Source organism: Chiloscyllium punctatum, chromosome 36, assembly GCF_047496795.1.
Source record: "Chiloscyllium punctatum isolate Juve2018m chromosome 36, sChiPun1.3, whole genome shotgun sequence".
Classification (NCBI taxonomy): Eukaryota; Metazoa; Chordata; class Chondrichthyes; order Orectolobiformes; family Hemiscylliidae; genus Chiloscyllium; species Chiloscyllium punctatum.
This window is the reverse complement of record NC_092774.1, coordinates 33,317,523-33,337,270: the sequence shown is the minus strand read 5'-3', so window position 1 is coordinate 33,337,270 and position 19,748 is coordinate 33,317,523. Positions and strand designations below refer to the sequence as shown.

The window sequence follows — 19,748 nt, the reverse complement described above, 5'->3', positions numbered from 1 at the left end:
GAGGGGAAAGATTTAAAAGGAACCTTATGGTCAACTTTCTCACACAGAGAGTGATGCAAGCATGGAATGAGCTGCCAGAGGAAGTGGTGAAGGCTGGTATAATTACAGCATTTTAAATGGCATCTGGTAACAGGGTGAATTGAGAGGGATATAGGCTAAATGCTGACAAATGGGACTATGTTAATTTGGGATATCTGGAATTTCAGAGCAGCTTTCAAAGATATTTTGTCCTTACTGGGAACAGAGGCTACAATGAAATCTTTCATTTGAGAGACAGCAACTGAGTAAGTGAGGACATCCAGGATTTTGATGGAATGTGGGAATTTGTTGCCATGTGGGGTTGAAGTGTTTCAAATAAAGTGTCCTGAGCGGGAAGCCTAGTGAAGGGTTAGGTGGGTTTTTGTTTTAAACTGCTCATTTCTTTCAGCCCCCAGCAATGTATTTCCAATGCTGTGCATCAGAAGGAGCGGTGAATGAGTAACTGGTATCATCAGAAATCTTACGATTTTCTGTACTGCAGGTATTGCATTGTTGTATCAGCATTGTAAAGGTCACTGGCAGCAGCGGTAGATGTGGGCTCTATTCACTGGAAGCGATGAAGCAGTTAGGTAACTCACATATGAGAGGGCAGAGTGGGACTTGTCTTTCAATTTGCAGAAGTTGGGAGGTTGTGGGAGCTGTGGTTTTGGGCACACACAACTGCAGTAAATCATAGAAGCTCTACAGTGTGGAAGGAGGCCATTCAACCCATCAAGTCCACAATGACCCATCGAACAGCATGCCATCCAGACCCACCCTATCTCGTTGTTTCTGCAGGTGGGTTAGACTAGTTAACAAGATTAGGGGGAGGTTTAAGGCAGAGGAGGAGGGACTACGTTTCCTGGAGAGTGGTGAATCTATGGAATTCTTTGCCCAAGGAAGCAATAGAAGCAGGCATATTCAAGACACAGTTCGATGGGATTTTGGATGGTAAGTGAATTTAGGGTAGTCAGGAATATGCAGGTAAGAGGAGCTGAGATGATGGATAGATCAGCCATGACCTTAAAGAATGGCGGAGTAGGCTCGATGGGCCAAATGGCCTCATTCTGCACTGCAGGGATTTTATGATTGCTTCATCTGGTGTATATCTGATATTCGCTGTTGTACACGCTGCATGGCTATGATTTTTCACCTTCTAACATAGTAATGGAATTACATCCTGTATTTCTTGTATCATTTTTATTGAACAGGTCAGCAGGAAGTCTTTCGGCAACTTTACTGGCTTTCTTTCCTGAAGCAGCCTTGACATTTCATTTTCATATCCTTGATTCAGCTCCATTTCCAACACCTTTGTAGGAAGGTTGTTCCAGGTCATTGTCACCTAAATGAAGTTTTCCTCTTTATATACCTAATGCTACCTTGCTGAATGAGGGCTTTCAGGTTTCTGTGTCATGGATAATATATGATCAACAGGTATCTGGCAATCTAAGGAATTGTCACCGACGTTCCGTTCATTTGACTGTACCGACCGTGACTTATTTCGTGATTTCTTTTGCAGGAAGACATGGGGAAAGAAACCTGAAACTAAAAGATACATCAGCTTCTGACAGAGCCACTTGATTCATTGGGACTTGAATATCAGCAGCCATTCCAGTCGAGAAGAAATGATTGCTTTTGTCTGCTTGGACCCTGGTGTGGCAGGAAGAATACTGATACACCCGAATGAGGGAGATTCAGTGCAGTGACTGTGAAAAGTACAGTACTTCACACCACTTACTCAGCTTGGAGGATCAAAGAGACCGTTCACTTGCTCTCTGTGCGGGAAGGGCTTCCCCCGCTCCTCCCACCTGCAGAGACATCAGTGAGTTCACCTACCATCCCCGGGGGATTGAAGGAGCTTTGGCCGAGTGCCGTTATCGACTCCATTAATAACCCAGTTCTGGGGACTCCCGGGTTTGAATCTCACCAAAACAGATGGCGGATTTGGAGTTCAGTCAGAAATCTGGAGTCCAGCAGCTCATTATGAAACCATTTTCGGGGAACAAACTCCCCAATCTGATTCACTCATGCTTTAGGGGAGGAAACTGCCGTTGGGGGAAAGGATTCACTCAGTCGTCCCAGCTGCATCCTTTCCCTGGTCTGGCCTATATGTGACTCCAGACCCACAGCAGTGTGGTTGATTCTTGACAGCCCCTCTGCAAATGCACGGGGAGAATCTTACTTGGGTTGCAATTGCTGAGTGAAGCAATACTTCCTCCAGGCTAAGGCTGCACCAAGGATCGAATTACAAAGGGACAACTCAGCTGACCAATAGTGAAGAAAGTGGGATGCAGGGGAGTGTGTGTGTGTGTGTGTGTGTGTGTTTATAAAAAAGCTACTTTGTGTGCACCTTTTTGCTGGGACGATCTGAAGCTGCAACAAAGTTGGGTCCCAACAAAAGTTACCTGAACCTACCGTCGGACTCTGACTTTACCAAGCATGAACACATGCAAACACACACTCTCGCAGCCAGACTCAAGTGTATGCACACAGTCACTCACTCTCATGCATGCACACATAGATAAGACTATGGGGTGAATTTGCATTTTCAGAATTATGTTTGAAGATACATTCTATTTTGCTCAAAGTGAGAGTGCGCAGGATAAGTCTGTGAGAGGATGTGTGTGTGGGTGAGAGTGTGGGTGGGTATATGTGTATGCATCTGAGAGAGCGCATATATCTGAGAGAGTGCCTGCGTGAGTATGTGAGAATGTATGGCTGTGTGTGAGAGACAGAGAGACAGAATGTGTACAGTGTAGTGGGGTCACCTGTAATGTAACATGAACCCAAGGTCCTGGTGGAGGCCATCCTCATGGGTTCCAAACTTGGCTATCAGTCTCTGCTCGGCCACTAGAAATGATTAAGCAGTGACACAATAGACACGGGAGGGGGCAGGGTGAGACTTGTCTTTCGATTTGCCAAAGGTGGAAGGCTCTGGATGATGTGATCGAGGGCAAACACAACTTGGAGGACCTTCGGCTCAGAGAGGTGGAGCTGGAAGCCAGGTTGCTGACACGCTGGGAGGGCAAGGAGGAAAGTTAATCAGATGCTTTTTATTCCGGGAGATGGTCTTTCCCTCCGGACAGAGCCTTCTGATGGGATCTGTGGACAGGGTCAGGAGGGTGTGAGCCTGGGTCAGGCAGGGAAAGGGGACCTGAGAGAAGGCTGCAGGGGAGAGGAGCTAACTGTGGGGTGGTGGGAGTAAGAACAACGTTAGGGAGGGGGAGATAAGGGACAGAATAGTGACGGGGATTGACTCCGTTCTCTGCAGTTGGCAGCAGAAGCACAGATGGCATCAGAATCTGATGCCAGGATTCAAGAACCGCTGTGCTCTGGGCTGCAGAAGTGGGAAAGGGAAGTGCAATGGGTGTGGTCCAACAACGTCAGAAGGACACAGCCTCTGCTGAGGCTGCATGAGAAGATAAAAGCTGCAAAGACAAAGCAGAACCTCAAAGCACTGGGTGGGATGGTGGCTCAGCGGTTAGCAATGCTGCTTAATAACGCCAGGAGCCTGGGTTTGATTCCACCCTTGGGTGACTGTCTGTGTGAAGTTTGGCATGTTCTCCCCCTTGTGTCTGTGTTGGTTACCTCTGGGTGTTCTGGCACTTTAGGGTGGATCAGCTGTGCTAAAGTGTGCAGGTGAGCTTGCATCTTGGATGACCATGTTAGTTTTGGTTCCTTCATTTGTAAATCCCAGAACTTTTTTAAACTTACATTCTCAGGATAGCTTTTAACAATAGTTGTCATCTCAGCTCAGATAATGGATTGAAGGTGAGACATTAAAGTCTGTCTGTGTCCCAATGTTAGGTCAGACTGATTCTATTTCTAAAGTGGGAGCTACAGAATCTTACATGGATTTATGCAGTTTTTGAGTAATTCGGAATAAATGGAATTCTGCAAGGAAGTGTACAAACAACTGACCAGGAACACGATAGGCAACTACCAGCTGATCTGACCAAAGAGCACAACCGTGAACTGACAGCATTCATCAAGACTTCTGATCCAATCCTTCCAGAAGCTCAGCATCCACGGACTAGTTGAATCCGTGGATGTGTCAGTACTCTACACCAGCATTCCTCATGATGATGGCATCACGGTAACAGCTTCAGTACTCAATACCAACAACTGCCAATCTCTGAGCACTGTCCTACAACTCATCTGCTTCATTTTCAACAACAACATTTTCACCTTTGGCAACCAGTTCTTCATCCAGACACATAGAACAGCCATGGGGACCAAATTTACACCCCAGTATGCCAACATTTTCACGCAGAGGTTCGAACAAGGCTTCTTTTCTGCACAGGACCTCCAACCAACACTATACACCAGATATATTGATGACATTTCTTCCTCTGGACCCATGGTGAGGAGTCACTGAAACAACGATACTGTGATATTAACAAGTTTCATCCCACCATCACACTCGCCACACTCTTTAGTATCTGTCTCATTTTTGAACACATGCAGCTCTATCAAGGATGGATATCTCAGCACTTCTCTGTACCACAAACCCACGGATAACCTGACAGTGCTACACTTCTCTAGTGAAACATATTAAAACAGCCACCCCCTCTGGACAAGCCCTTCACGTACATAGGATCTGTTCAGGTGAGGAGGAACGTGACAGACACATGGAATTACACAAGCATGCTCTCATAAGAACGGGGTACAATGTTCAACTCATCAACTGCCAGTTCCAATGTGTCACAGCAAGAAACTGGAATGACTTCCTTTGGGAGACAGACACGAGCTGCAACCAAAATGGTACCATTTGTTGCCCAGTACTTCTCAGGAGCTGAAACACAACGCCATGTTCTTCACAGCCTGCAACACATTATTGATGAGGATGAGCACCTCGCCAAGACCTTCCCCACGCCTCCACTTCTCGCCTTCAAACAACCGCCAAACTTTAAACAGATTGTTCTCAGAAAACTGCCTGGCCTTCAGGACAAGACGAAACAACTCTGTCACGGCAGATGATGAAAGACGTATCAGAGTGTTGACACGATTACCACCATTACACGTGGGGACACCACCCACCGTGAGTACAGCAGGTACTCATGTGACTCAACCAACATTGTTTATCTCATACGCTGCAGGCAATGATGCCCTGTCTCTTGGTATATTGGCGAGACCGAGCAGAGGCTACAGCAACAGATGAATGGACACTGCACAACAATCACCAGCGCGGAGTGTTCCCTCACAGTCGGGGAACACTACAGCGGTCCGGGACATTCAGCCTTGGACCTTCGAATGACCATCCTTCAAGGTAGACTTCAGGATAGGCAACAACGGAAAGTGGCTGGGCAGAGGCTGATAGCCAAGTTCAATACCCATGGAGATAGCCTCAACCAGGACCTTGTGTTCATGTCACACTACAGGTGACCCCACTATAATATACATTCTCTCTCTCTCTCTCTCTGTCTGTCTGTCTCTCTCTGTCTCTCACACACACACAAGCATGCATTTAGACAAATACGTGCTCCTCCAAACCAACACACTCACACAGACTCTCTCACATACACATGCGCTCTCTCAAATGCTCTCTCTCACACACACACCCTCTCACAGACTTGTACCCCATTACACTCTCTCACACACACATGATCACTCAGTTTCTCCTGCACACACTCACACACATAAAAGTTTGTGGGTTGAATTTGTACTTGCAGAATCGCATTGTATTTTGCTCAAAAGCTCAGACACGTAAGATTCTGTAATACCACGATAGAAATAGAATCCGTCTGACCTAACATTGGGACACAGACAGACTTTAACTTAACACCTTCAATGCATTATCTGATTGAGAGGACACCTATTGTTAAAAGCTATTTTGAGAACGTAACTTTTGAAAAGTTCTAGAATTTACATGTGAAGGAATCAAAACTAACATGATCATTCTAAAAGATGGTAGAGGTCAGCTAAAGTTGTTTGATATTCCATTCCATGACACTGCAATCCTGTTGCTATAAAGTCTGTGTGTTATGATTCTGCTCCACAACCAACCGATGAAGAAGCAGCGCTTCGAAAACTAGTGATTCCAGATAAACCTGTTGGGCGACAACGTGGCATTGTGTGATTTTTAACTTTGAAAATCTGTCAGTAATGCCAACATTTCCATACTGCGCATGCTACTGGGTGTCAGTAACGCACTGCGCATGTGTCAGGGTGTCAGCAAAGCACTACGCATGCTCACGCAACAAGGGGAATCACTCCGTGACCTTGTTTTGATGGACCAATGAGAAGCTCTGGAGGACCGGATGGAGACTGGTCCTCCTGCCAATCACAGCAAACCCATCGTCTGGATGCGGAAGTAGGACCATGAACTTCTGAAATTGCTGCTGCTGCTCCTCTCTCTCTGAATGAAGATTGAGCTTCACGCCAGACTGCAACTTCCTTCCTCTGTCCAACATCTGTGAGTACAACACACTCTTTTCTCAACCCCGTTTCTATTCTGGGGTTGAGCTGTTGACTTGCAGGAACTGAAGGGAAACGGAGTGAATCCAGGGAGAGGACAGACTCTTGGAAAGTTAGTTCAGGTCTTTTTTCAATGGCAAATACAGGAGAATTGACATTTCAGGCTCGAGCCTTTCATCAGTAATGATGTGTGGACGAACAAAGGGGCCTCTGCGTCCTTCTAATCTAGTCAGTGCAAGTTGTCAGACAGGTGAAGCAAGTAGTGAGCAAGGCAAGTGGTATATTAGCAAGAGGAATTGAGTTCAGAAGTGGGGACGCCTTCCTGCAGTTTGGGCGTAATTGAATATATCCAAGGTTGAGTTCATCTGATTTTTGAACAACAAAGATGTGATGGTTATGGGGGAAGGCAAGACCAATCCAGATCAGTTATAGAAACAGACCCTTCACTCCAACTAGTCCATGCTGACTATGTTCTCAAACTAAATTGGACCCACCTGCCTGTGTTTAACCTATATCCCTTTGAACCTTATATATTGGAGTCCTAGAGATGTACAGCACTGAAACAGACCCTTCGGTCCAATTTGTCCATGCCTACCAGTTATCCTAATCTAGTCTATTTGCCAGCCCTGGGCCCATATCCCTCGAACCCCTTCTATTATAGACCAATCCAAATGCCTTTTAAATTCTGTAATTATACCAGTCTCCACCACTTCCTCTGGCTGGTCATTTCATACATGCACTACTGTGTGAAAAGGCTTCCCTTAGATCTCTTTTATGTCTCTCCCAGTTCGCCCAAAACCTTTAGTTCTGCACTCCCCCACCCCAGGAGAAGACTTTGTCTATTTACTCTATCCATGCCTCTCATGATTTTATAAACCTCAGCCTCAGCCTCCGACGCTCCAGGGAAAACAGCCCCAGCCTATTCAGCCTTTCCCGAGAGCTAATTTTTTCAAATCTGGCAACATGCTGGTAAATCTTTTCTGAACCCTTTCAAGTTTCACACCGTCCTTCTGATGGGCAGGAGACCAGAGTTGCACGCAATATTCCAAATGTGGCCTCACCAATGTCCTGTAGAGCTGCAACATCACCTACCTCCCAACTCCTTTACTCAGTGCTGTAACCGATAAAGGAAAGCATACCAAATGCTGCCTTCACTATCCTATCTACCTGGGACTCTACCTTCAAGGAACTATGAACCTGCACTCCAAGGTCTCTTTGTTCAGCAACACTCTCCAGAACCTTAACATAAAGTGTATATGTCCTGCTTTGATTTGTTTTTCCAAAATCCAGCACTTCACACTTAATTTAAATTAAACTTCATCATTCATGTACTAATCCAAATGTCTTTTAAATGTTCTAACTGAATCTGCATCCACCCCTTTGTCTGGAAATTCATTCCACACGCAAACCACTCTCGGGGGGGGGGGGGGGGGGCTGGGAATGGCGACGGCGACCGTCATGTCCTTTTAAAATCTTTCTCCTCTCTCTCTTTCAAAATTTGCTCCATAGTCTTGGACCCTCAGCCTAGAGAAGGGATTTTGGCCGTTCACCTCATCTATACCCCTCACGATTTTATAATCCTCCTCTGCTCCAGTGGAAAAAATTCCAGCTTATTAACCTGAATGTAGGTATATTCATGGCAGGTCAGGCAGCATCCGAGGAGCTGCCTGACCTGCTGTGCTTTTCCAGCACCACTCTAATCTAGACTCTGGTTCCAGTATCTGAAGTCCTTGTTTTTACCTTTTACGTCAGTATACTCATATCTACTTATGATCTGTTCTATGCTGGCGCAAGCTCGACAGGCTCAATGGCCTATTCCTGCCCCCAGTTTGAACACTCCTAGTCCAGGACAGCAAGAGACCATAAACCACAGGAGCAGAAATTAGGCCTCTCAGCCCATCAGGGTTGCTCCACTATTACGTTCTGGCTGATAAGTTTCTCAATCCCATTCTCCCACTTTCTCCCTGTAACCCTCAATCCTTTGATACTCAAGAACCTATCTATCTCCATGTAAAATCTACTCAGTGACCTGGCCTCCACAGCCTTCTGTAGCAATGAATTCCACATATTCACCACTCACCGGCTGAAAATGTTTCACCTTATCTTTGTTCTAAAAGATATTCCTTTTACTCTGATGCTGTGCCCTCGGGTCCTAGACTCTTCTACCAATAGGAACATCTTCCCCATGTACACTCTCTCCAGGCCATTCAGAATTCTGTCTGTTTGAATTAGATCTCACCCCTCCCCAAGTGTGGGCCTGTTAATCAGCATGAACCACACCCTTCAGGATGAGTTACAGCAGGAATTAGGTTCAGCAAAGTCAGAATGGAGGAAGTGTGTGTGGGATGGAGATTATCAGCTTTTGGGGGATGAGAGAGGAAACGAAGTTCAATATAAATTAGAATTGATCGGATGGGCTGATGGGCCAAGGAGTGGCAAAATGAGTTTAATTTAGATAGATGTGAGGTGTTACATTTTGTAAGGCAAATCAGGGCACGACTTACATGGTTAATGGGAAGTGTTGCTAAACAAAGTGTCCTTGCAGGTTCATCATTCCTTGAAAGTGGAATTGCAGAGAGACAGGATTGTGAAAAACGCATTTGGTACACTTTCCTTTATTGATCAGAGCATTGAGTACAGGGGTTGGGAGGTCATGTTAGGCCACTTTTGGAAAACTGTGTGCAATTCCAGTTGCCCTCCTCTGGAAGAATGTTGTGAAACTTAAAAGGGTTCAGAAAAGATTTACAAAGATATAGGCAGAGTTGGAGGGTTTGAGCGATAGAAAAATGCTGAATACGCCAGGGATAATTTCCCTGGAGCATTGGAGGCTGATGGGTGACCTTACAAAAGTTTATAAGGGGTATAGATAGGTTGGATAGCCAAAATCTTTTCCCCATGGTAGGCGACTCCAAACCTAGAGGGCATAGGTTTCACCGTGAAAGGGGAAAGATTTAAAATGGACCTGAGGGGCAACTTTTTCACACAGAGGGTTGTGCATGTTTGGAATGAGCTGCCAGAGGATGTGGTGGAGGCTGCTACAATTACAACATTTAAAAGGCATCTGGATGGGTAAATGAATAAGAAGGATTTAGAGGGATACAGGCCAAATGCTGGCAAATGGGATTAGATGAGTTTAGGATATCTGGTCGGCATGGATGAGTTGGACCGAAGGCTGTGTTTCTGTACTGTATGACTTTAATCATCTTGCATGAAAGCAGAAGTGTTGTGAAGACTGGACTTTCAGAGCAGCTTTCAAAGATGTTTTGCCTTTACTGGAAGCAGAAGAAGTGACAATGAAGTATTTCATTGGTGAGACAGCAACTGAGTATGTGAGTACATCTAGGATTTTGGTGGAAAGTGGGAATTCATTGCACTGTGGGGGTGAAGTGCTTTAAGGCTTCCCAGCAGGAAGGACAGTGTGCTGATTGGGGTGCCCAGTGAAGGGTGAGGTGGATTTTTGAGTTAAACTGCTCATTTCGGCCAGCCTCCAACATTGTATTTCCAATGCTGTCCATCAGAAGGAGCTGTGTGTACCTGGTATTGTTAGAAGCCTTACGGTTTTCAGTACTGCAGGAATGGCATTGTTTCATCGGCATTGTTTCATCAGCATTGTAAAGGTGACTGGCAGCAGAGGGAGGTGTGGGCTGTGTTCACTAGAAACGATTAAGTATTTAGATAACATACAAATGAGAGGGCAGGGTGGGATTTGTCTTTCGATTTGCAGAAGGTGGGAGATTCCGGGAGCTGTGATCTGAGCTGTGAACTGCGGTAAATCATAGAAGCCCTACAGTGTGGAAGCAGGCTATTCAGCCCATCAAGTCCATTCTGACCCCTCCGAAGAGCATCCTGCTCATACACCCCTCCCACCCTCACCCCTTAGGGAATCAGGGGTTCGGGATAATGCAAGTAAGAAGAGCTGAGATGATGGATAGATCAAATGGCCTACTCCTGCTTCTATTACTACAAAACTATAACCCTGCATTTCCCATTGGCTAACCCACCTAACCTGTACATCCCTGGCCACTGTGGGCAATTTAGTATGGCCAATCCAAATCAAGGCAGGTGAGCAATGTAGTGATGTGGAAAATGGACGTCAGAGAACAATAGAAAGGAACAACGAGAATAAACGTACCAGCAATTAAAACTGGATTCAAAAGATTACAAACAATAAAACTAAAAGGTCAGTATCTGAATGTGTGCTTGTTATGAAGGGGTAGAGGTACTGTACCTTTAAGAGAGTTAAAAAAGCGAGCAGAACAAAGTGTTCTAAACAAGATGAGATTGTATTATTTGGTCAACACAAATAGAGCAACTGGGTTGCCATGAGGCACAAACTAATTCAAATTTGGCCAATCAGTTTAAATTTTGCACCAAAATACCAAAGTCCAATCAAGTTTGAATTAAGTATTTTGATAATATTAACACCAATAAAATGATCCGATGTTTTGGAGTATAAAACCAGGCATTTTTGTGAGTTTTAACACTCTGTGTTGGACATAAAGAGTAAAGTTGTTAATTTTTACTTTAAATATTTATATTACTGCATGGGGTGAATAATTTCTGTGTTGATGGTCTAATTTAGCAGAGGGGGTTACCCCGTGTCGTAACAGTGCTGCAACGTAACAAAAGTGAATGAATTGACTGCACACATTGAAGAGAATGATTTTGATCTGGGACTCCTTACAGAGACATGACTTCAGGATGACAAGGATTGGATCCTAAATATTGAGGGGATTTGTGGCATTCAAGTCGAATGGGAAGCTCGGTAAAGGTAGAGGGTTGACACTGCTAATCAAAGCACTGATCACAGGGTCGTCTGGTGTCAGCTCGGATTTCAGGTCCTGGTTTCTTTGTCCTCTATTGATCTCCCTGTTCCCACACAGTTGTTGTCCGTTCTCAGCTCTGCTTCATTTCTGCTGAAGCTTTAACCTCCTTTGACACCTTCCGGAACAATAAATCATTCAGTCAAAGTCCAACCCACAATCTCCCAGCCTGTCAACCATCCAGACACAGAGTATCATACCAGAAAATATAAAAAAAAGATGAAAAGTTAGAATTAAATAGGTGCTTGTGTCTGTTCATTGGCAAGTAAACTAGAAATAGGGGTCTGCCAAGAATCTTATAGTGCCCTAATTGAAGAATTGTCTCTCCCTTACATCTAGGTATTAGTACCCAGCTATGATTTATAACAATATTTACATCAACAGAAATAAAGCATCTGTTATGCAATAGACATAGAGATATACAGTATGGAACTAGACTTTTTCTCTCGTGTGTGTGTGTGTGTTCACACACACCAAGGTCTATGGGGTGAATTTGTATTTGCAGATACATTCCATTTTGCTCAAAAAATGCACAATCTGCAAGCAGACAATACATAGAATATTTTATAAATTCCACTTTGGATATAGAACCAGTCTGACTCAAAAACTGGGATACAGATAGACTCTGGCCTCACACCTTTCATGCATTGTCTGAGCTGAGTTGTCATCTTTTCTTATAAAGCCTTAAGTTATCTCGAGTAGGTGTCTTATAAGAAGTTCTGGGATTTACATATTCATGACACCAGCAATTCATTCTAAAAGATGAAAGACTTTACAATCCAGGTTTCTTCAATGTATCATTTCAGTGGCATGACTCTGTAATGTTTTGCTGTAAACTCAGTGTCTTATGATCTTATACTCCACAACCACCTGATGAAGGAGCAGTGCTCCGAAAGCTAGTGCTTCCAAATAAACCTGTTGGATTGGCGTCATGTGATTTTTATCTTTGCCCAGGTTAGGGTGGATTGGCCCTGCTAAATTACCCATAGTGCTCAGGGTTTTGCAGGTGTGGGAGAATTGTTAGAAGCGATTTGATTCCACCTTCTCGTGACTGTCTATGTGAGCTTTGGTATGTTCTCCCCCTTCTGTCTGCGTGGGTTACCTCTGGATGCTTTGGTTTCCTCTCTCAGTCCAAGGATCTGCGGTTTCGGATGGATCGGCTGTGCTAAAGTGTCCAGGGATGTGCAGGTTAGAGTGGGTTAGCCATGGGGAACTGCAGGGCTGTAGGGTAGGTTGATGAGTCTGGGTGGGATGCTGTGTGGAAGGTCGGTGTGAATTTGATAGGTGAAATGGCCTGCAGGGATTATATAATTCTCCTGCTTTAGCCATATGTGGATTGAGAAATGACTGCTGTGGGAGGAGTAGGTTCCAGTTCATGGGACACTGCCCCAGTCCTGGGGAAGGTGGGAATTGTGCTGTCTCTCTCCCCACCCACTGTCCCCATCCATTCTCTCTCGCCCCGCAACTCTCTGCCCCCCATTTTCTCTCTCTCCCCCTCATTCTCCTCCTCCACCCTTTGACCCCCGAGTCTTTCTTTTCTGCCCCCACCACCCTCTGTTCCCCCCAGTCTCTCAATGGCCCCCACACTCTGTCACCCTGTCCATTCTGTATCTCTTCCAACTCCCACTAAACTTTCTCATGCCTCGAGCTCTCTTTGATCGCTGTATCAAGCTCATCTCAGAAGAGAGAGAGAGAATGGTTGGTGATGACACTGCCTGGGAGATAGGGGTGCACGAGAAATGGCTGATCTTTCAAATTGATTATAGCTAAAATAATATATTCAGAAACAGCATTAAAGTTTGAACGCATGTTCAATTGTATATTAAGACAAAGCTGCAGCCATCTTTCTCAAACTTGCTTTGAACTATGTGCAGTTGAGGACAGGCTGTTCGGGGTAAATGAGCTTTTGCCCGAAATGTCAATTTGCCCAAAATGTCAATTTTCCTGCTCCTTGGATGTTGCCTGACCTGCTGTGCTTTTCCAGCACCACATTCTTGACTCTAATCTTCAGCATGTGCAGTACTCACTTTCGCCTGTTAGGGGTGAATGGCCGATTCCTAGTCTTGAATAATTGGTTCTGTTAGAAGGTGTATTGGTGTATTCTCCCTTCAAGAGAGTTGAAAAGTGACCAGAACCACCTGACATAGCACCAAACGTTCTGAACAAGGTAACAATTTAACATTTGGTGGAACAGCTAGGTAGCTGGGTTGCCTGGAGACAAAAACATACTCAATTTTGGCCAATCGATTTAGATCTTGCCCTAAAATACTGAATTCCAATCAAGTTTGAATTTAGTATTTTGAGAATATTGGTTAGCACTGTTGCCTCACACCACCAGGGTCGATTCCAGCCTTGGGTGACTGTCTGTGTGGAGTTTGCACATTCTCCCCGTGTCTGCATGGGTTTCCTCTGGGTGCTCCAATTTCCTCCCACAGTTCAAGGATGTGCAGGTCAGGTGAAGTGGCTATGCTATATTGCACGTAGTGTGCGGTGCATTCGTCAGAGGGAAATGGGTCTGGGTGGGTTACTCTTCGGAGGGTCGGTGTGGACTGCTTGGGCCGAAGGGCCTGGTGCCACACTGTAGGGAATTTAATCTAATCTAATATTAACACCAATGAAATGATTTGATGCTTTGGAGTACAAAATCAAAAAATACAGTTGAACAGTTACAGGAGAACTGCCAAAAGACCAACAAATGTAGGCTGCTCGTGAGAACTCTGAGAGGTACCTGTCCAGACAAGGAGTCTGCACAGAGAAAAAACATGGACACTGACCTGGAGAGCAAATCTACAGAGGAAGATACAAAGAGAAGATTTAACAGCTGGCTGGTTTTGAAGTTTGAATCTTTCGGTAAATCTTAATCAGGGGTTTTTATTGGACTGGTATCATACAGGGGAAGTTAGAAGATAGGTTAGAGAAAGGAGTTGTAAATAGTTGTTAATTAATTATTCTCCATTAGACTTTAATAAATAAAGTTGTTAATTTTTACTTTAAATACTGACCTTTGGGAATAGTTTCTTGGTTCTTGAATTTTCACAGATTACTGCATGGATTAAACCTTCTCTATGTTACTGGTTTAAATTAGGTGGGGGAGGTTGCACCCAGTGTTGTAAAATTTGGGGGCTTTCGTCAGAGATTTGAACTGGTTTAGACAGATTTGAATAGATTTGGGGGTATTAAAAATCCCAGCAGATTTAAACACTTGCAAGTTAGTGTGCTAGATCATTAAATAAAACTTTAAATAGTGACTTTTAGAAACAGTTCCTTGCCTCTTGAATTTTCACAATACCACATGGGGTAAATCTTTTATGGGTTTAAATTAGTGGGGGGTGCAGTCCATGTCATAACATTTCTGACTATGTAGAAATAGAGTCATAGAGTAGTGGAGCATGGAAACAAACTGTTTGTTCCATGCCAATCGAATATCCTAAATTAATCTAGGCCCATTTGCCAGCTCTTGGCCAATATCCCTCCAAACCTTCCTGTCCAAACCTTCCTGCCGTGGATGGCACAGTGGCATAGTCGTTAGCACTGTTGTCTCACAGCGCCAGAGACCCGGGTTCAATTCCTGCCTAAGGCAACTGACTGTGTGGAGTTTGCACATTCTCCCTGTGTCTGCGTGGGTTTCCTCCGGGTGCTCCGGTTTCCTCCCACAGTCCAAAAATATGAAGGTCAGGTGAATTGGCCATGCTAAATTGCCCGTAGTGTTAGGTGTAGGGGAATGGGTCGGTGTGGACTTGTTGGGCCGAAGGGCCTGTTTCCACGCTGTAAGTAATCTAATATACCCATCCAGATGCCTTTTGAATATTGTAATTGTACCAGCCTCCACCACTTCTGCTGGGAGCTCATTCAATCCACGCACCACCCGCTGCGTGAAATAGTTGCCCTTTAGGTCCCTTTTAATCCTTTCCCCTCTCACCCTAATATAAATCAATTGCTGCTTTTTCTGAACAGACTCAGTGGCTGGCACTGCTGCCTTATAGCGCTAGGGATCCGGGTTTGATCTCAGTCTCTGGCAACTGTCTGAGTGGAGTTTGCACCTTCTCTGCGTGGGATTCCTTTGGGTGCTCCGGTTTCTTCCCACAATCCAAAGATGTGCAGGTTTGGAGAGGGCACTTCTTGAGGGGAATTAACTTTCACACTTCTTTTCTACTCCTTAGGTCCCTTTTAAATCTTTCCCCTCTCACCTTCAACCTATGCCCTCCAGTTTGGGAGTCCCCTATCCTGAGGAAAAGATGAGTAGTCAAATAAAATGCAAAAGAAATAAAATGTCGAGCCGCAGGATAAATATAAAATGTGACTCCAGCCTTTCTTATCTCCGATTGTCATTTGGGCACAAATCCTGTCAGTAACACCAGCAACTTCACACAGCATCTTGCGCATGCTCCTCGGTGACAACACACACTGCGCATGTTCGCTGGTGTCAGCAAAACCTGCGCGTTGGGCCAATAGAAAGCCCTGGAGGACCGGAAGGAGCGTGGTCCTCCTGCTAATCAGAGACACCCCTATTGTGTGTGTGTGTCTCTCTCTCTTTCTCACTCAATCTCAATTAATGGAGGGGACAGATTCTGGAAAAGTTGGGCCAAGTCTGTGTCTCAGTTGGCAAACTCATGGAAAATGCAGTACCACGATGTGAAGTGATAGCATTCCCTGTTGGGGGGTAAACAGCAGAAAGGAGATGCATTATTTAAATGGTGATATATTGGGATGTGGAGAAAATGAGGACTGCAAATGTTGGAGATCAGAGTCAAAAAGTGTGGTGCTCGAAACGCACAGCAGATGAGGTAGCATCCGAGGAGCCGGAGAGTCCGCGTTACAGGCACGAGCCCTTCATCATAAATGTGTATAAAGGGGCCTCAGTGTCCTTCCATACCAGTCAATGCCAGTTGTCAGATAGGTAGGAGCAGCAAGCAATGAGCAAAGCAGGTGTTATGTTAGCAAGAGGAATTGAGTCCAGAAGTGGGGATGTCTTCCTGCAGTTATGGGATCATTGAATATATTCAAGGCTGAGTTCATCTGATTTTGGATCAACAAAGAAGTGGTTGTTTATGGGGGAAGGCAAGAAAATGGTTTTCAGACCATTGCAGAACAGTTACCGAGTCAAACAGCACAGAAACAGTCCCTTCAGTCCAACTACTCCATGCTGTGTTCTCAAACTAATCTAATCCCATCTGCCAGTGTTTGGCCTATATCCCTCTGTCACAAAGCTGGTCCTTTTACTAAAAGCTGGTCCTTCTCAAGGATGCTGTGTCCTTAGTTTTTATTATCAGAGGGGTGATTAAAACGATCCGGGCTCCGAAGCGACTGGTTTAGTACAGAGATGAAAAACGGTATTGGGAGGCATTTTTGGTTATATGTGAACAGATGAGACTTGAGGCCCAAGTTTTTGTTTTAGAAGTGACCTGTACAATGAAAGGGGAGTGGTCAGTCCTGAAAGCTGAAGTCTCATTTGGGTGAGTTAAGCAGTGGTCTATGTGGAGAAAGGCTGCTAACACTGTCTCCTTCTGGCCTTCTAACTTCAACTGTAAGCCTCTGTTTCAGTTTTACTTTGTTTAAGGGGTTTGTTTTTTGGTACTGTTGTGTACCATTGCGAAGAGTGTTAAGAGTTTCTCGACAGCTTGTACTGTACTTAATAAAGTTTGGTTGTTCACAGAAGTTGGCGTATTGCAGTGTAAGAAGCTCAAGCAAAAGAACTTAACAAAGGAACCTAAGGGATAAGTCTTTCATGCAGAAAGTGGCGTGTTGAAGGAAAGAGCTGTCAGAGGAAGTGGTGGGTGCTGGTACAATTATGACATTAAAAGGCATCTGGATGGGTATACGATTAGGAAGGGTTTAGACGATGTGGGCCAAATGCTGGCAAATCGGCCGAGATGAGGTTAGGTTATCTAGTTGGCATGGATGAATTAGACCGAAGGGTCTGTTTCTGTGCCTAATATCTCTATCACTCTGGCTTGCCACTAACATTTGCCACATCTAGATGTACAGTTTCTCTCTGGTGTCAGTGTCAATGCCTTGATATCTCATTCTTAACCGGACTGGCAGTGATGACTTTTGTAATCTTTTCTTACAGACTATCTGAAGACAGAAGTTTCAAAGTCAACAGATAAAGGGCTCATGGCCAAAATGTTGATTCTCCTGCTTCTCTGATGCTGCTTGCCGTGCTGCACTTTTCCAGCGACGCAGTTTTTGACTCTGACTCTCCAGCGTCTCCAGTCCTCACTTTCACGTCAGTGTCTGACAGTTACTCAATCCATCAGGACCGCAACAATTTTCAACTATGATTCTGTGAGAAGGAGCAAAGCTTTCTTTTTGGTTCCTGTTTGAGTACGGGGGCACTGGTTGAAAGACCCTACTGTTGCAGCGCACTGGGTGTGGAGCCTGAAACAACTCTGCTGCCTGGAAAGAAGAATTCATGGCGGGGTTGTACACGTGTGTGTGCAGGTGAAGCTTCGGCCATGGAGAAACCCGAGGAAACACAACCTGTTGAGAAACCATGGAAGTGTGGCGACTGTGGGAAGGGCTTCCGTGTCCCATCTGTCCTGGCGGCTCATCAGTGCAATCACACTGGGAAGAGGCCGTTCTCCAGCCCCGAGCGGGCAAAGGGCTTTACCTGCTCTTGTGTCCTGCTGGCCCACCAGCATATACACACTGGTGAGAGGACGTCTTACTGCTCCGTATGCGGGAAAGGGTTCACTTGGGTGGACAACCTCCAGACCCACCAGCAATTCCACACAGGGGAGAGGATCTTCAGTTGCCACGAGTGCGGGAAAGCCTTCAGCAATTCCTCCGACCTGCTGAAGCACCGGCGAGTCCACACAGGGGAGAGGCTCTTCAGTTGCCACGAATGCGGGAAAGCCTTCAGCAATTCCTCCGACCTGCTGAAGCACCGGCGAGTCCACACGGGGGAGAGGCCATTCAGCTGCCCCGAATGCGGGAAGGCCTTCAGCGACTCCTCCAACCTGCTGAGGCACCGGCGGGTCCACACGGGGGAGAGGCCCTTCAGCTGCCCAGAGTGTGGGAAGGCCTTCAGCAATTCCTCCAACCTGCTGGCCCATCAGCAGGTCCACACTGGGGAGAGGCCCTTCAGCTGCCCAGAGTGTGGGAAGGCCTTCAGTAAATCCTCCAACCTGCTGGCCCATCAGCGGGTCCACACAGGGGAGAGGCCCTTCAGCTGCCCAGAGTGCGGGAAGGCCTTCAGCAATTCCTCCGACCTGCTGAGACACCGGCGAATCCACACAGGGGAGAGGCCATTCGCCTGCCCTGAGTGTGGTAAGGCCTTCAGCAATTCCTCTGACCTGTTGTCCCACCGGCAGGTCCACACCAGGGAAAGGCCATTCAGCTGCCCCGAGTGTGGGAAGGGGTTCACCCGCTCCTCCAAACTGCTGGCCCACCAATGGGTCCACACCGGGGAGAAGCCGTTTGCCTGCCCCGACTGTGGGCGGAGGTTCACATTGTCCTGCAACTTGCAGAGGCATCAGCGGGGGCACCAGTGCATCCAACAATCAGATTCCACCAGTGACGCTGCAGTGGGTCACCCACCGGGCTGAACCTCCTGCCCATTCTGACAGTGGGTGTAGTGGGTTTTTTTGTTTTGTGCTGGACTCACCATCCCCCCCTCCTCCCTTTCCCCCCCCCCCCCCCCCCCCCCCACCCCCCGCAAGCCCACCTATGTGGCTCAGGGGTGGCATGGTGACTCAGTGGTTAGTACCATTGCCTCACGATGCTGACCTGGGTTCAAATCCACCCTCGGGATGACAATCTGTGTGTAGCTTTCACGATGCCCCCCCCACATCTGTATGGGTTACCTCTGAGTGCTCCGGTTTCCTTCCCCGATCTAAAGGTGTGCAGGTTAGTTTGGATTGGCCCATCTAAATTGTCCCATAGTGTTCAGGGATGTGTAGGTATGGTGCATTAGTTGGGGTAAATGTAGAGGAATAGGGATAAGGGAATGGGTCTGGCTGGGTTACTCTGCGAGGGCCAGTGTGAACTTGTTGGGCCAAAGGAACTGTTTCCATACTGTAGGGAATCTAATCTTAAAAAAAAGATTTCCTTCAAGCGATACTGTCCATCAACACTAAGCCCATTTCCCTGCACTTGGCCCATTTCCTTCCATAACTTTCCTATCCACGTATTTGTCCAATGCCTTTTAAATGTTGTTAATGTACCCACCTCAACCACTTCCGCTGGCATCTTATTCCATATGTCTACCACCGTCTGCATAAATAAAGTTGCCCCTCACGTTCCCTTTTATACTTTTTCCTCTAACCTTAAACCGATGCCCTCTAGCCCTCACATCCCCAACCCTGGGGTAAAAGTCTGAGTGCATTCACCCTCTCACGATCTCTTCATTTCTCTAAGGGCCTTTCTCAGTCTCTAATGCTCTAAATAAAAATATCTTAGCTTGTCCAACCTCTCCCTTTTACACAGACCCTTGAGTCCTGGCAACATCCTTGTATATGTCTTCAGCACTCTTCCAAGTTGAATAACATA

The 19,748-nt window shown here is 45.9% G+C and overlaps 1 protein-coding gene across 4 annotated transcripts; it reads left to right on the top strand.

The window, feature by feature from the left end:
• The first annotated feature begins 6,253 nt into the window (after window positions 1-6,253).
• Window positions 6,254-18,882, top strand: LOC140460355 (uncharacterized). Of its 4 annotated transcripts, XM_072554845.1 has the most exons (3): window positions 6,254-6,433; window positions 13,925-14,108; window positions 17,329-18,882. In XM_072554845.1, exon 3 carries the CDS (start codon window positions 17,714-17,716, stop codon window positions 18,803-18,805), a length of 1,092 nt encoding a protein of 363 aa, XP_072410946.1. In that variant the 5' UTR covers window positions 6,254-6,433; window positions 13,925-14,108; window positions 17,329-17,713; the 3' UTR covers window positions 18,806-18,882. The 4 variants fall into 4 exon arrangements, with proteins under 4 accessions (XP_072410946.1, XP_072410945.1, XP_072410948.1 ...); XM_072554844.1 differs by lacking the exon at window positions 13,925-14,108 and having other exon boundaries at window positions 6,257-6,433; XM_072554847.1 differs by lacking the exons at window positions 6,254-6,433; window positions 13,925-14,108 and adding an exon at window positions 15,763-16,077.
• Window positions 18,883-19,748: the final 866 nt, after the last annotated feature.

Bases quoted from the DNA above. Each gene is read 5' to 3' on its own strand.
- LOC140460355 (XM_072554845.1), top strand. From the start codon at position 17,714: ATGGAGAAACCCGAGGAAACACAACCTGTTGAGAAACCATGGAAGTGT.